The sequence below is a fragment of the Pholcus phalangioides genome, unplaced genomic scaffold, assembly GCF_987345545.1.
Source record: "Pholcus phalangioides strain wild (caught in Gottingen) unplaced genomic scaffold, Ppha-v1.0 ptg000022l_1, whole genome shotgun sequence".
Taxonomy (NCBI): Eukaryota; Metazoa; Arthropoda; class Arachnida; order Araneae; family Pholcidae; genus Pholcus; species Pholcus phalangioides.
The window spans coordinates 18,962,190-18,977,186 of record NW_028301615.1 but is presented as its reverse complement, the minus strand read 5'-3'; the positions used below and the strand labels follow the sequence as shown (position 1 = coordinate 18,977,186).

Sequence of the window (14,997 nt, the reverse complement as noted above, 5' to 3'; positions counted from 1 at the left end):
TTATATAAAAAAAAGGAACTATTCTTTTTCCCTTCTTAAGAAATTTTTGTTTTCCACTTCAAAACATGTATCGCTTTATTGGCATCTGTGTTTATGGTTTTTCTCCCCATTGATCGCTAGCCGCGGAAATTCAAAGCATTTTTTTTCCGTTTTTGCTTTTTTTTTTTAGCGGTTTTGGTTTAGGGGTCACTCAAGTATTACGTCAGCATCCGGGGGAGGGGGGGTTCGGATTTGCTGACTTTTGATGGCAAGGGGGGAGGGGGTTTGAAGGTTGCTTACGTCATGAACCACCCTTTTTGAAGATGAAATATTCTAAGCTGCTGACGAAATTTTGCTGACAAGGAGGGGGATCAAAAATGGCTAACTCTGCTGACGTAATATTTGAATGGCCCCTTAGTTGGAAAAATTATTGTTGCGGCAGGTAATAAAATCTGCCGAAATAGTGGCGCCATCTGTTGTGTAAATTGGGGAAAACTGGCGTCCTCCTTTTTCAGTTTTTCGAATCTGCTAACCCTATTCCTATAACAAGATTCAACTGTGCTGTGCTGTGGTGTGTGTGTGGTCAACATTTATATAATTTTTCTATCAAACACATACACTCATTAACAAAAACTTATTTCGCAAGCAGTATTTTATTGATTGCACACAACTTTTGTATTCCGTTGAATTAGTTCGCAAATGTGTATATATACAATTTTGCTTACATAAACAATTATTGAAAGTCAATATCCTTTATGACCACGGAATCTTTGCCTGTTGTCAAGCTAGACAAGAAGAGAGAGAACAACCTTTTAATTTATTTTACAGAAAACATTTGTATCAAGTAACATTTATTTAAAAATAATAGTCACATTAACAATAGATTGAAATAAGTAGAACTTTACTTCAAAACGGTATTTCAATATTTAAATGTCAAGGAGTTGGAAACAAAAATGGTTATAGATAATAAAAATCACATAGTCTAACATATTGATAGGTTTTCGTTCAAATGTAGGTATTTCTCAAAATAATCATATAGAATTAAATGTTTTCTCATTCCATAAAGAATAAACATGTTAAAAGCGTTTATTTCATTTAACAATTAATTCTACATTATTAAATAACCGAAGATTATTTCAAAGGAATAAGGATACGTAGACCCATTCAATTTTGTGCTTTGTTATCACTAGGGCTCGGATTTTTAGGAATGTCATTTTGATTTTTTTACGACAAGCCTACCTTTGCGGGGAATCGAACCCACGTCCTTTCTCTTTTTCCGGGTGCGCGCACTACACTTACAAAGGCAACGAATCTCTCGATCTTTCCTTGGAGCTCTCCCGTTCAGTGCACACGAGCTCCAAGGAAAGATTGAGATTCGTTGCCTTCGTGGTCTAGGGCAGTGTTTCTTAACCTTTTTTTGCCCGTGGCCCCCCCCCCCCTTTGAACCATATTTTGTTCTCGTGGCTCCCAGAGTTTTCAACTCTCATTTAGAAGCAAGACACTTTATACGTATTGAAATGATTTTTTTCAGTGAATTTATACTGAACGAAAATTTTGCAAAGAAAATTGGCCTCCAGACCACTAACGTAGAATTTATTGATCTCCCCGCTAGTCCGAGTTCTATCAGGACCGTCTCAATATCATGCCCCCCCCCCCCACTCCTTAGGCAAAGTGGTGCTATGGTAGTCCCATACTTTAACTGAAAATAAACAGCCTACATATTTCCTATTTATTTTCAACATTAATTGCACTATACAAAATATCATAATGTGGGGTCACTTATGGGCATGAGGCCCCTCACAAAAATAGGACTGACAGAGCTACAGCCCGGGCCGAATATGGTTTTAATCTTTTTTTTTTTCATACAATAAATTTCATATAGAGAAGGGGGTCTGAAAAATTTAGCCGGGGACTTGAGAAAAACCCCATCCTAGGGAACTTGTTGCAAAATGTAGGCGGTGAGGCCTGGGTGGGTCCATGCCCTAAAGAAGGTCCTGGTTTTATGGGTGGTTTTGTTGGATTCTCTCTCTCACTGTAAGTGTTAGTCACTAATATAAAATCTTTATTTCTTCACACCTTAACTTTTCTTCTCAGCTCTCCAAACCACCTGTCATGGCCCCTTTCTTCATTTTCTGCCGTGGCCCCCCTGAAGTATCCCAGTACCACAAGGGAGCCATATGGCCCCCGGTTGAGAACCACTGGTCTAGGGCATTCACCCGGAAAGTATGTTGTTTCGATTCCCCGCAAAGGCGGTTGAATTGTCTCTCTTTACAAAAATTCATCTTCGCAACAGCCAGTTGTTAAAAAAAACCTTCGTATATGGTAGCGGAGAGTGACGTCATCCTTGCGTATGCTTTTCGTATAGACGTCATAATCATCATCGGCATCACTCCTGAGGGACATACACTGGGTGATCCCCATAGAGATCAATGTTGAAATTGCCAATTTTAGCGCAGAAATGCGGAAATTTAGTGGGGTTTTCCACCACATCAATAACTTCAAAAATTGAATTAAATCTTTGGTTTTCGAAATATTGAGCTCGCTTAGAGATACGAAGCCCAGAAAATTAAATATAAAATAATGAGCCAGACCCACTTTTGAGGTGGATAATTCATGCAATAACATTGATTTCAAATTTTTATTTATATCTTCTCAAGCGGGTAAATGAGAATTAATGTATCCATATTGTCTTATATTATCCAATTGCATCAATCCATATAATTTAGGATGTTTTTAAATTAATTATGGGCCCATATAAACTACATAGAAGAAATTCCGCAACTTTATACAAATACAAATACAAATACAACGCCACAACAGGCAAAATGCCCAACGAGGTGGCTGATAAAAAGATGCCCATAAAAATATGGTTGTCATATGTTTCAAAAATACAGCAACCCAATTAAAAATGCAATTAACACAAATTACAAACAATAACATGATAAAATATTATACAATGCCCATAAAGAATACTTATGGTTGTCTTATTCTAAGAATGGATAGCTTCTCGATTTACCCCAACATGTTTATCGTATTTCTTTTTAAACGTGTCAATTGTGTTACAATTTACTACCTCCGGGGGTAAGCTATTCCATTTATTAACAACCCTATTGGAGAAAAATTCCCTGCGACACCATAACCTTGCATTGTCCCTCACCAATCGATACTGGTGTCCCCTTGTAAAAGCAGTCGATTGGCGGTGTACTAAAAGTTCATGGTCCATCCTATCCATCCCATTGAAAATTTTGAACACTTCGATCATATCTCCTCGACACCTGCGTTCATCCAATGTAAACATATTCAAAAAATGAAGTCTTTCTTCATAACTCAAGCCCTGTGTGCCAATAAGGACACGCGTAGCTCTTCTCTGCACCCCTTCAACCAAGTCTATGTCCCTCTGTAGGTATGGTCTCCAAAACCTTACAGCATACTCCAGTCCAGGACGAACTAAGCCTCGAAAAAGCGGAAGAATGACTTTAGGAGAACGCGAAGAGACCTTTTTGAAAATGAGACCAAGCATTCTATTCGATTTTTTGACAACCGCTGAACAATGTTCAGAAAACTTAAGTCGCTCGTCAATGAGAATTCCCAAATCGGTGACTCTAGTTGCATCCAGGATAGTGACACCATTCAACTCGTAAGAGAACCGTGGGTTGTTCGAACCAAAATGAGCGACCATGCACTTATCTACGCTAAACGTCATGCTCCATTCATTTTCCCATGCTGCAATCTTGTTTAAGTTGGTCTGGAGCAACTCCCTATCGCTTTCATTCCCGATTACCCCCATTAGCTTCACATCATCTGCGAATTTGCTAGTAATTCCATCGATACCCTGATCGAGTTTATCGATAAAAAGTGAAAAAAGTATGGGGCCAAGGACACTTCCCTGAGGAACTCCACTTGTGACGTCTGTCCAACCAGAGAATTCCCCGTTCACCATAACTCGTTGCGACCTATCTCTTAACCACGATTCTATCCAATTCAGCAAGTTGCCCCCTATTCCAATCTCGTGTAAACGCTTCAAGAGTTTGCCATGTTGGACCCGATCGAATGCCTTCTGGAAATCAAGGTAAACAACGTCGACATTTTTGCTCTTACCCAAAGCCTTAGTCACGTAATCATAGAAGCAAAGGAGGTTAGTTACACATGACTTCCCCTTCCTGAACCCATGCTGATTATCCGACAATACATTATTCTCGTCTATCCACTTCACAAACTGCCTTTTGATGATAATTTCCAAAATTTTCGAGAGGGAGCTCGTCAAACTCACTGGACGATAATTAGACACCACTTCTCTACTACCCTTCTTAAATATCGGAACAACGTTAGCCAGTTTCCAATCTCTCGGGACGATACCCTCAGCAACACTACTCCTGTATATCTGTGCGACTGGCCCCAACAATTCATTAGCACCTTCCCTGAGAACCCTGGGATAGATATCATCTGGTCCTGGTGCTTTGCTTGCACATACATTTCTTAGAAGATTTAGGACCTCCACGTCTTCCACTTGAATATCGTTGAGCGTTTTATTACCCCATGCAACACCCGTATATCGAATATCATTATCTCCATTAAAAACCGACGCGAAAAAGTCATTGAAAGCACTACACATGCCTACATTGCTCTCTACTTTTGAGCCTCCTATCGAGAGGGGGCCAACTGTCCCCTTACATCCATTATTGACGTATCGAAAAAATGATTTTGGGTCAGAGCCAATGTTATCTGCCAACCTAGATTCAACTTGCTTTTTACTATCCCTTATCGCTTTCTTCAACAGTCTTCTTTTATCAGTAAACAATGATAGGTCACCTCGTCTACTTTTATACTCTCTGAATGCTCTTTTCTTTTCAAGATAAAGGTTCCGCACGCTATCCGTGAACCATAGAGGGTGTGATGTACAAACACGCTTTTTTCGAACAAAGGGTATGACGTCGTGCAAAACAGAGGACAGCTTCGTACTAAATTCTTCCCATTGACTTACCACCCCTACTGATTCCAACCGGTCTTTGAAAACTTCCGCTAACCTTCTTCGCAAAACATCAAAGTTAGTTCTCCGAAAACAAGGAACCAGTCTTTTGTTATCAACCTTACCCGAGGAAAAGTTACAGAGAAATCTGACGATACGATGATCACTGGAAGAAAAACTCTTCCCCCACCGAAACATGTTCAACTAGATCCTCAGAACTAGTAAGAACTAAATCCAAAATAGCAGTACCCCTAGTGGCTTCTGATACATGCTGATACAAAAAATTTTCGAGCACCAACTTAAGAAAGTCTCTTTCATACTGATTTCCAGATGAAAGGTTCTCCCAATCAATACCCGGGTAATTGAAATCCCCTAGTATGAGAACCCTCTTTCGCTTACACATGTAGGAAATTTCATCATGCATTTTGGCGATATAGTTTTGATCCCTATTCGGTGGATTGTAACAAACCCCAACAATAAGCTTATGACGTCTTTTGCTCTCAAGTTCAACCCATATGGTTTCAATATCACTTCTCTGCACGTTACACTCTCTAGCCTTCAAACATGATTTCACGTATATCAACACTCCACCCTCTTTCCTATCAGATCTATTTCTCAAAAAAGTATCGTATCCGGAGATGTGTAAGAAAGATTCATCCCCATCGTTTGCCCAAGATTCTGTAATGGCTATAAGATCCAAGTCCTCCACAACTATCATAGTTTCTAAAAAATCTTTCTTGTTACCCAAGCTCCTGGCATTTATTAACACACATTTTAATTTGCCCGGTGGTTTGTTGTCAATCGAGAAGCCATCCAAGTCAGAGGTGGGTAATTCCCCGTCAGTACTGTTGTGATTATCATTAACTAACCCGCATTCCCGACTACGTGGTCTGGGAGTAAAAAACCTGACCTAAGACTATCGTAAACCTCCCAGACCCCTCTCTTATTTAGATGGATCCCATCCGAACGAAGCCACCTATCGGTAAATGCGGGAAGCTCCAAGAACGTGACCCCAAGTGAGGAGCAAATGTCCTTCAGGCCTATATTGAATTGGTGGATCCTACTCCTATATCCCCTACTACCCCTTGGCAGCACTGGAATCACTGCCACATCTGAACCCCCCTCCCTAGCGGATAATAGTAAATCCCGGTATTCTGACAGAGACTCACTAATATTCGCTCCTACCTGATTTGTTCCCACCCACAGAATCACCCCGCAAGGGCAACTTTCGGCGATGAAAAACGTCTCGAACGTTGCCAATCTTCCCCCCAGGAAGACAACAGCGCTCGAAACCCCGAAAATCCCTACACACTCGGTTCCCAAGTTCCGCAAGTAGTTTAATCAAGCATTTTTTGAAGGAAAAACAGGCAGATCAACAACTTGAAATTTCTAGCTGCCATTAAAAAGAAGAAAAACGATTCATTTCTGTTTCTTCAATTTAGATTTGTTTCTTTCATGAATCGCACAGGAAGTCGCCATATTGGTTACCTTGTATGTCCCTCAAAAACAAGGGAAATATCACGTGATCCAAAAAGCCTCATTGGTCATATTATGAGCTATTGGTCATATTTTAGACCGCTATGCTGGTCGAATGGTAATAGTGACGGACACGCATCGCGAAGTCCCGGGTTCGAGCAGCAGGTTCGAGTCGCCACAGTGGTGGTCGGCTGAAGTTGGTTGCCTGCGGTTCCCCAACTTCGAGGCGCGAATGCGAACCGATCTCCCCCTTTAAAAAGTCTTGCCACAGAGAGCATCACGCCTACAGCGATACAAAATTATTCAATCATTACACTTCTTCATCGTTTGAAAAAATTGATGGCAGCACTATAATAAGCATTACATAGAAACGAGCTTCCCGTTAGGTTCACAACACACACACGCATATTTCCCAGCATGGCCCGGGTCTTCTTCGATCACCTGCACCTGCTAAAATCTCTTCACTGAGATAGAGCGGCAGGCCACGATTCTGATTAGAAGTCACATTTTAGTAATTTCCAAACAATTGATCATATTTTTTGATCATTCATCACCAAAAGTGATCCGTAGGCCATACGTGCCAATTCTCAGACTTGGAAAAATATGTAGTTTATCACGTGATAAAAATCTCCATACAAATAAAAGGGAAAACGGAATTTTTCGGGATTTCGTGGACGGGCCATATGACCCGTTTTCTCGGGACCTTCACATATTCTATGTCGTCCCATTTTTTATTTCTTTTTCACAAAAATGTCCCGTTTTTTTCTGCATTTTTAGTGTGAAGACTACTAGAACTTTTTATTCTCCTTCTGGCCCTGGCCGAATTCGAGCGCTCAGAGAGAAAAAAAAGTTAAGAAATTTATATCAAGGAGTGCAGTGAGAATATTTTCAGTATTTTATTTTTTAAAATGTTAAAATTTCTAGCACAAAAGCGACTTGATGATTGAAGTTGCATTGCTTTTCAGCTAAAGTGAAAGTTGGCCAGACTGCAGAAACAAGACGTCAGAAAGCTTCAGATATTAGCCTACTCTATTTGTTTTTGATTTTTAAAGACTCTCTTTTGCTGGTTTCTCCAAATACTTTTCAGAACTAAATTACACCAGTTTTATTTTTGGGGTTTTTTTTTAACATTTCAAATGCATTCCATAATTTAGTGCAATTCCTAGAATGTTGTAGAAGAATAGTAAATGTGTATAAGTCAATGTGGTTTTCATTTAAATTTTGAGTTCTCCAAAATGAATATTAGAATTTTATGATAAATTCATTGTGAATATTCAACCATTTTTGACCACCACCACCACCCCCCCCCCTTCCCCCAAGGGTACTTGAATGTACCAAGGAAATATCAGCTATGTTGGTTAAAATACAACATCCTACAATTCTGTTTAAAAATTAAGAATATTGAGATTGAGACAGCTTTTTTTTTTTTAACCCACTCTTCAGTTTCTTCACAGATGTTTGCCTTTAATTGCTTGATGGTCTGAAGAATAGTATACCATCTTTGTCTCGTTTTTAATTTTAATTAAAATCATTTAGTGTTTAATTAAATTATTTAGTGTTTAATTAAAATCATTTGAATTTTTTTAATTAGGTAAATTGATGCATTTGCTATTAACTTTTTAATATAATCAGATAAAATATATAAACTGAAGATATAAAATAATGCGGAAAATTATAAGGTCATATTTTTGTATTTTAAGGTCATATTTCCAACAGTTTTAGGTCACAAAAATCAGAGCCCTAGTTGTTATCACAATATCATAGCTCTATCTTGCTATACAAGTTCTCCAAAATGAATATTAGAATTTTATGATAAATTCATTGTGAATATTCAACCATTTTTGACCACCACCACCACCCCCCCCCCCTTCCCCCAAGGGTACTTGAATGTACCAAGGAAATATCAGCTATGTTGGTTAAAATACAACATCCTACAATTCTGTTTAAAAATTAAGAATATTGAGATTGAGACAGCTCTTTTTTTTTTAACCCACTCTTCAGTTTCTTCACAGATGTTTGCCTTTAATTGCTTGATGGTCTGAAGAATAGTATACCATCTTTGTCTCGGTATACTCTTTCTTTTAGATATTCTCCAAGAGAGAAAGTCTGGAGCCATATAAGGGCAGATGCGCATGGACGTCCAGTACATCAAGGAAATACGCCTTTACTTCATATTATGCGGAGTAATCTTGATATTATGCCAAGGTGAACTTTAAAGGGAAAGTCATCTCATCTCTGCCAGGAAAAGATAACTTTTTTTTCCGAGTTCACCTCTGCATAGTATCCAGAAGAAAGTCTATTTCCTTGATGTACTGGGCTGAGAAAAGGCTGTTTCACTCTCTCTATCATCCCATCTGGGGGCCATTTGCTGAAGTTAACCAATTGAAATAATTTGATACCCTGAGGTCATTATGCGATTTTTTTGGCATATAAATCACATGATGTCCTCAGGGCATCATACAGCTGTATGTATGCATGTGCATGTCCCTAACCATGCTGCTAGGGAATTTAAATTTGATTACTCAGTCAACTCGAGGGATATTCAAATGCGATTTGGGTTCATTTCTCAGGGTAGACCAGATCACTCTTCTTTCGGAGTTCACTTCAGCATACTATCCAGAAAAGGGTCTATTTCCTTGAATTAAGAACACTGCCGATTTCCCCCCCCCCCAGAGCAGTAAGAAAGAGTGCCAATGAGTTCAGAAACTGCTCCAGACACCAACCTCAACAACATGGATGCAGAACCTTCTCAATTTGAAGGCCATATTTCGCTGAGAATTACTTTTGAGAAGGGCTTCTTTTTCTTCTGAACTGAGCACAACTTTGGTCTATTGCCAGTGGGCAATTTACTACCTTTTCACCCCTTTCAAGAGAAAGTGAACTGCGCAGGAACCAGGAAGTATGTGTGTGTCCGTACTTGACAGTCTGCATGCTTACTTGTATATGAAGCTAGTGTTGGTACCTTTGTGATGTATGAAAGATAAACTAATTCTTTGAGAAGCCAAATGTGAATGATGAACACATGAAATCTTACGCCATTTACTAGAACCTTATAGCTATTTCTCAGCTGTGAAAATATTTATTTTCTCTTAATACTGTCACTGTATCTCAAGCACGTTCAGATAAAAAGGATTTATTAATATGGGCAAAAAAAAGTGCATAATTGGAGTATAAATACAATACTTGATGTAGCTGGCACAGACAGTCGTTCTTTTTCACACATAATGAATTTCCGAAAAGTAAAAGGGATAAAATTTCTGACAAATAAGACATTAGAATTACCAACTTTTGCAATAAAATATTTTGTGGTATAATTTGGTGCAGTGGAATATACACACAGTGGAACCTATATTATATATGAAACAGACCATCAAGAGAATGAAATATTTCGTTTTAGACATATTTCCACGATTTAACCCTTTGCAGTCCATAGGGGTTTGTTGGCACAGTTGGTACTTTATAGCGCCTCCCCTACAATGAGGAAGCCCCCTGGGTGTTTGTCTCCTCATGGTTTTTGCATAGCTTATAGGTTCTACTGATCAGTTGAATTCACAGAGGCCTTCCTATTATCGCAAGGGGGCTGTTCTAACAATGAAGTACCATTGCTTCCTGATGCAGTGTTGAAAGAAAGATAAAACATGGAGAAATATACACAATGAAACCTGTCTATGACGGGCATGGTATGAGAGGGAAACCTGTCTTCAGGAATCAAAAAATAGTCCCATTGAAGATTAGTGCTCGGATGTGCACCTTTAACTTTTGCACCTCGACATAGAACAGCAAAAGTTAAAGGTGCACATCCAAGCAATAATCATCAATAACACTATCTTGTGATTAACCTTCAAGACAGATTTCCGTCTCATACCATGTCTGTCTTAGACAGGTTTCGCATACTGTGAATATTTCCTCTACGTTTTATCATATCTTTCTTTCTTTCAAACTGACTACAACCAATTTTAACCATTGTTACAGGGCAGAACCGTGTCAGAGAAAACTTTACTGAACAATCAAGTGTATATACCAGGGTTGGTAAAAAAATCTGTTTTTTTGAAAAAAAAACCAAAAAACTGGGTTGCTTTGGTTTAAACTAGGTTTTTTTGTTTTAAATAGTATTGACATTAAAAACAATAAAATTTCTGAAAAATCATTCAAACTTCTAATAATTAATTAAAATAAAATGTTTATTAATATGATTAACACTATTCCCATATTTAATTAATCAATAAATATTTCTTATATTTTAACAAAAACCAACTTTTGCAATTTAATTATTTTTTGCTTAACTCAATGGATTACTTTGTGTTTGAAAATTCTTTTAATGTTATTATTAATCATATAATATACAAAGGTTTTTCTCCAGTTACTTTCAGTATACTTAATTATGAAGCTATTTTGCAAAAACTATAATAAAAATTAGGTGAATATAATGTATTTAATGAGGCATAACTAATGCAGATTAATTAACGACGATTTACAATATACAGGGTGATTATAACTAATGTTCTGATTTCAAAACACTGTAAAAAAAAGAGTGATAGGCAGAATGACTTGAAAATTGACATGAATATTCCTGAAGAAATATAATTTTATTAAGTAAAGGGGGGAGGGGAGAAAACTTTAAAATATAAAATTAATGACATCATCCAACACATGGGAAATATGCTTGCAGAATGGAAACAATAGCCAGTCATGGCAAAATAACTTAATTATAACATTACACGATTTCATAATTCATGGAAACATCACAAAAAGTGAAGTAATTGAACAAATAATTACAACTTACTCAAAAAAAGTTAAATATGTTGTCCACCGTGTTCTGGCTATGAGGTGAAAGCACAAAAATTCTTGTTTAACAACAGATCAGAGTATGCCATGGTTATGATGTGGATGCGCTTGCAATTCACCTTTATTAAATCAAACGCACCCCCACGTTAATATTCCTGAGGATCTTCTAACATATAGAGGATGTGCTGAAGCTTGCAATTCACCAAAGTTTGTAATCCGACCACTGTTCATAACAATGTGAGGTACCCCCACAGCCAGAAGTTGCAAGGGTTAAGGTCAAATGAACTGATGGCCAGCCAAGTGTTGTGCAATCCTGTTATTGTCAAAATGGGTCTTCAACAGCTGCTTTGCTGGTATTGCAATGTGCATCTTGATAAAAGTTGTTCTATCCACACACTGATGCTGTGGAAGTGCGGAAATGATGTGGTTGCACAAAATAGATTATACTGCTGGCCAAGTACAGCATCATCTACTTGCACATTTTGCACTACTTTTTTCTTTCGCCAAAGAAAAGAAAATTCAATTGCTTCAGGAGTATCCATGTAAATTTCCAAGTCATTCTGACCAGTACTTAGTGTATAGTTTTTGAATCAAAACTTTAATTATAATCACCATGTATATAGCTGATTATTTTTCATAAATCTGTTACTACTATACAGTAGAACCTTGATTAACTGGGCTTAACAGTGAAAATATAAAAATAAACTCTTGAATATTAAGACTTGAATATAAGACTGGGAGATATACAGTAGGAGATGTGCTACTTCTTATGGGAAAGGAAATGAAAATGTATGTGAGGTAATGTAACTACTAGTACACTAGTCTTTGTCCTTTAAGGACAGCTGGTGTCTTTATTGGATTATAGGACCACCTGCCCCTAGCATGATGGTGTCACTACTGTTGCTGCTGCTTTGTGAAGGGGAAAAATAAACCTTGTGAGATAATACACCACTACATTTAAATGTATGATATAATCCTTATTCACGACTTTGGTAAAGATAGAGCATCAGAATGTAGCCAAAGGTTAGAAAATATAGTAAGAATGAGAAATTTTGGCTTCTATATATAACTTTAAATAACTAAGATACTTCATATGAAAATAATATATAACTTCAGGCCACTTTTATTTGCCTTTTTGAAAAAAACCAAGGTTTAAACCAAACAACCCTACTACATACACAGAATTTTACTCACACACCCCTGTATACGGAATATTATAGCACAAAAAATAAAACTTTTATCGCATCTGCATAATCTACGATTAAATTATAAAAACGAAATTGCGAAATCTCAAGTTGAACATCGAAGAACGATTCATAACTCACCCATGATCTCTTACACTCAAAAAATAACCGTCGTAGAGCATAACATTCATCAGGAACTGAGGCTTGGACTGTAATTATGCACTGCTTTGGAGTTTTCCTCTCCTACAAAATACATTAACGTACAATTATATGATATACTATCTTTATGATATCAACGTTCTTTATTGTAATTAAAAGTGGGGGGACTGCTTGAACGTTTATGTTTTTTTAGTATAGAGGTTGAGGGGTTTGCCTACTGTAAAGCTGAGTTTTTCTGAGCGAGAGACTTGTTCAGACCCACATAGCATACTTCTTCAAAATTGGCACTACCCCCGTGTGCAGTCGTGGGGGACATTGTGATGGACTCGCATCGTGATAACATGGGTTCAAGCCCTACTGGCGGCACAGTGATGGTTGGCTGAAGTTGGTTTTCTGTGGTTCCAAACTTCGATGCAAGAATGCCAGCTGGTCCTCCCATTAAAAAGTCTCGCCACAGAGAGAGAAACAGAACTACAGTATTCAAATATTCAATCATTACACTTCACTCATAATTAAAAAAATATAGATGGCTACACTAAAATTTGTGCACAACACTAGATACGCACTCTGACTCTGGTACACACACTTTCGGAAAAATTCATTTGGTAGTAAATTTGGAGTAGGGTTCAGTTCAAAAGTCTATCCCTATTGTGGTCAAGTTACTATTTTACACTTGTGTGTGTGCCTATCAATAGGTATGTAATATAGTGTGTGAGAAGTCAGTGTGCCAACCCAGAAATGGCCACAGCTCTGTCTAAGGAAATATAAGCTTGTTATCCCAAAGGACATGGGACTTTTTTTCTTTTTATTTGCAAAAACAGTGAAGTAAGTCCTTACCATCTACATTTTTCAAATTGTAAATAAAGTGTTTTGGTTGAATATTTGTTCTATCATTGGATAAGTTTGTTGCTCTTTGTGGCACTTAAAGAGGAAACAACCCTCATTTACACCTCAAAGTTAGACAACCACAAAGAAACCATCTTCAGTCGACCACCGCTACTACTAAACAACACATGCACCTCATTCACATTCCTTTGAGAAACTTCTAACAAATTCGTACATGTTGGAATGTACATTTACGTGTTGTGAACTTAATGGGTAATTTGTTTCTATGTGCTTGTTATGTGCAGTGCTGCCATCAATTTTTCTGTGAAGCATAATGATTGAATAACTGTACCATTTTAGGTCTGTTTCTGTCGGTGGCGAGACGGGGAGGTCGGCTCACACTGGCACCTCAAAGTTGGGAATCACAGAAAACCAACTTCAGCCGAATACTAAGGATCTAGCCAGGGTCCTCACTATATGAGTCAATCATGATGCCTGCATAGAAGCATATTTACAGGAGGGAAGTTGGCAGGCTACAGCTGAGGCAGAAAAATTTGAGGAATGGTTGGTTAAAAAAATTTGTGGGATGGGAGAAAGGTGGCAGAATTATAGCCACAATCTATAAAACCATGAATCCGCCTCAGCCTAGTCAATGAGTAACCAAACGAGTTGCCTAGAGAATTTGCATGCATGTGAATAAAAAAATAGGGACATAGAGAACAAAAGACCAAGTCAGTGAGTAACCTAGAGAGCGAAGAATCAAGTGAGCGATTGACCAAATGAGTGACCTAAACAGTGTGCAAGTGTGTGAGTGACCAAAGCAGCGACCTAGAGACTTTGTAAGCATGGGAATAACCAAAAAAAGTAATCAATATTTCGTGAGCATGGAAGTGCAAGAACATGAATAACCAAAAGGATGGCCTAGAGAATGAGTGATCAAGAAAGTGTACAGAAGCGTATTTTCTCACGGGCAGGACAAAGTGGGCATATGGTGGCAGAAAGTGTGCAAGCATGTGAATCGCCAAAAGGGCAAGTGACCAAGAAAGTGTACAAGCATGAGTCACAGAAGGGTATTTTCTCAGTGGCAGGACAAAGTGGGCATATGGTGGCAGAAAGTGTGCAAGCATGTGAATGACCAAAAGGGTGAGTGACCAAGAAAGTGTACAAGCATATGAGCCACAGAAGCATATTCGCAGGGGCGGGACCATATGGCGGCACCCATAGAGGTTAATAAAGGTTAGCACCTCTAAAAAATTTCACTGGAATGGGAGAAATGGACGGAAAATTTTCTTCAGCCCACAAAAAGTATAGACATAAATCTCCCCCCCCCCCGGGCCCACAAGATAATACTGGGTGGGCAATTGTTAAAACACAAAGTGATCATGACGCAAGGCATACGCAAAGTGAAAAGTAATAAGTATACGAAAAGCGTTAAAGCAAGGATGAAACGTTAATATTTGCGTATCACCTTAACGACGCAATCGGACTCTAATAAGCAGTTTATTAAGTCCTCTTTGACGCCAGAGCAAGCCCTTCTCGGTTGAGATTTTCCATCATCTCCAACAACTTCCATTCTTTAGGGAAGGGATGTAAACAAACAGCATAATAACGAGTATGCCTTTG

General features: G+C 38.2%; 1 protein-coding gene across 1 annotated transcript; it reads right to left on the bottom strand.

The window, feature by feature from the left end:
• Window positions 1–613: 613 nt before the first annotated feature.
• On the bottom strand, window positions 614–14,996 carry LOC149069947 (cytochrome c oxidase assembly factor 5). The gene is made up of 3 exons (XM_089249803.1): window positions 14,843–14,996; window positions 12,532–12,633; window positions 614–764 (listed from the first exon to the last, which is right to left on the bottom strand). Exons 1-3 carry the CDS (start codon window positions 14,945–14,947, stop codon window positions 723–725), a joined length of 249 nt encoding a protein of 82 aa, XP_089105929.1. The 5' UTR covers window positions 14,948–14,996; the 3' UTR covers window positions 614–722.
• Between the last annotated feature and the right edge of the window lies 1 nt (window position 14,997).

Bases quoted from the DNA above. Each gene is read 5' to 3' on its own strand.
- LOC149069947 (XM_089249803.1), bottom strand. From the start codon at position 14,947: ATGGAAGTTGTTGGAGATGATGGAAAATCTCAACCGAGAAGGGCTTGC. The intron at 12,634-14,842 runs GTGATACGCAAA...TGTATTTTGTAG, and splicing joins AGTCCGATTGCGTCGTTAAG to GAGAGGAAAACTCCAAAGCA. The intron at 765-12,531 runs GTGAGTTATGAA...CTTCTTGTCTAG, and splicing joins TTGAGTGTAAGAGATCATGG to CTTGACAACAGGCAAAGATT.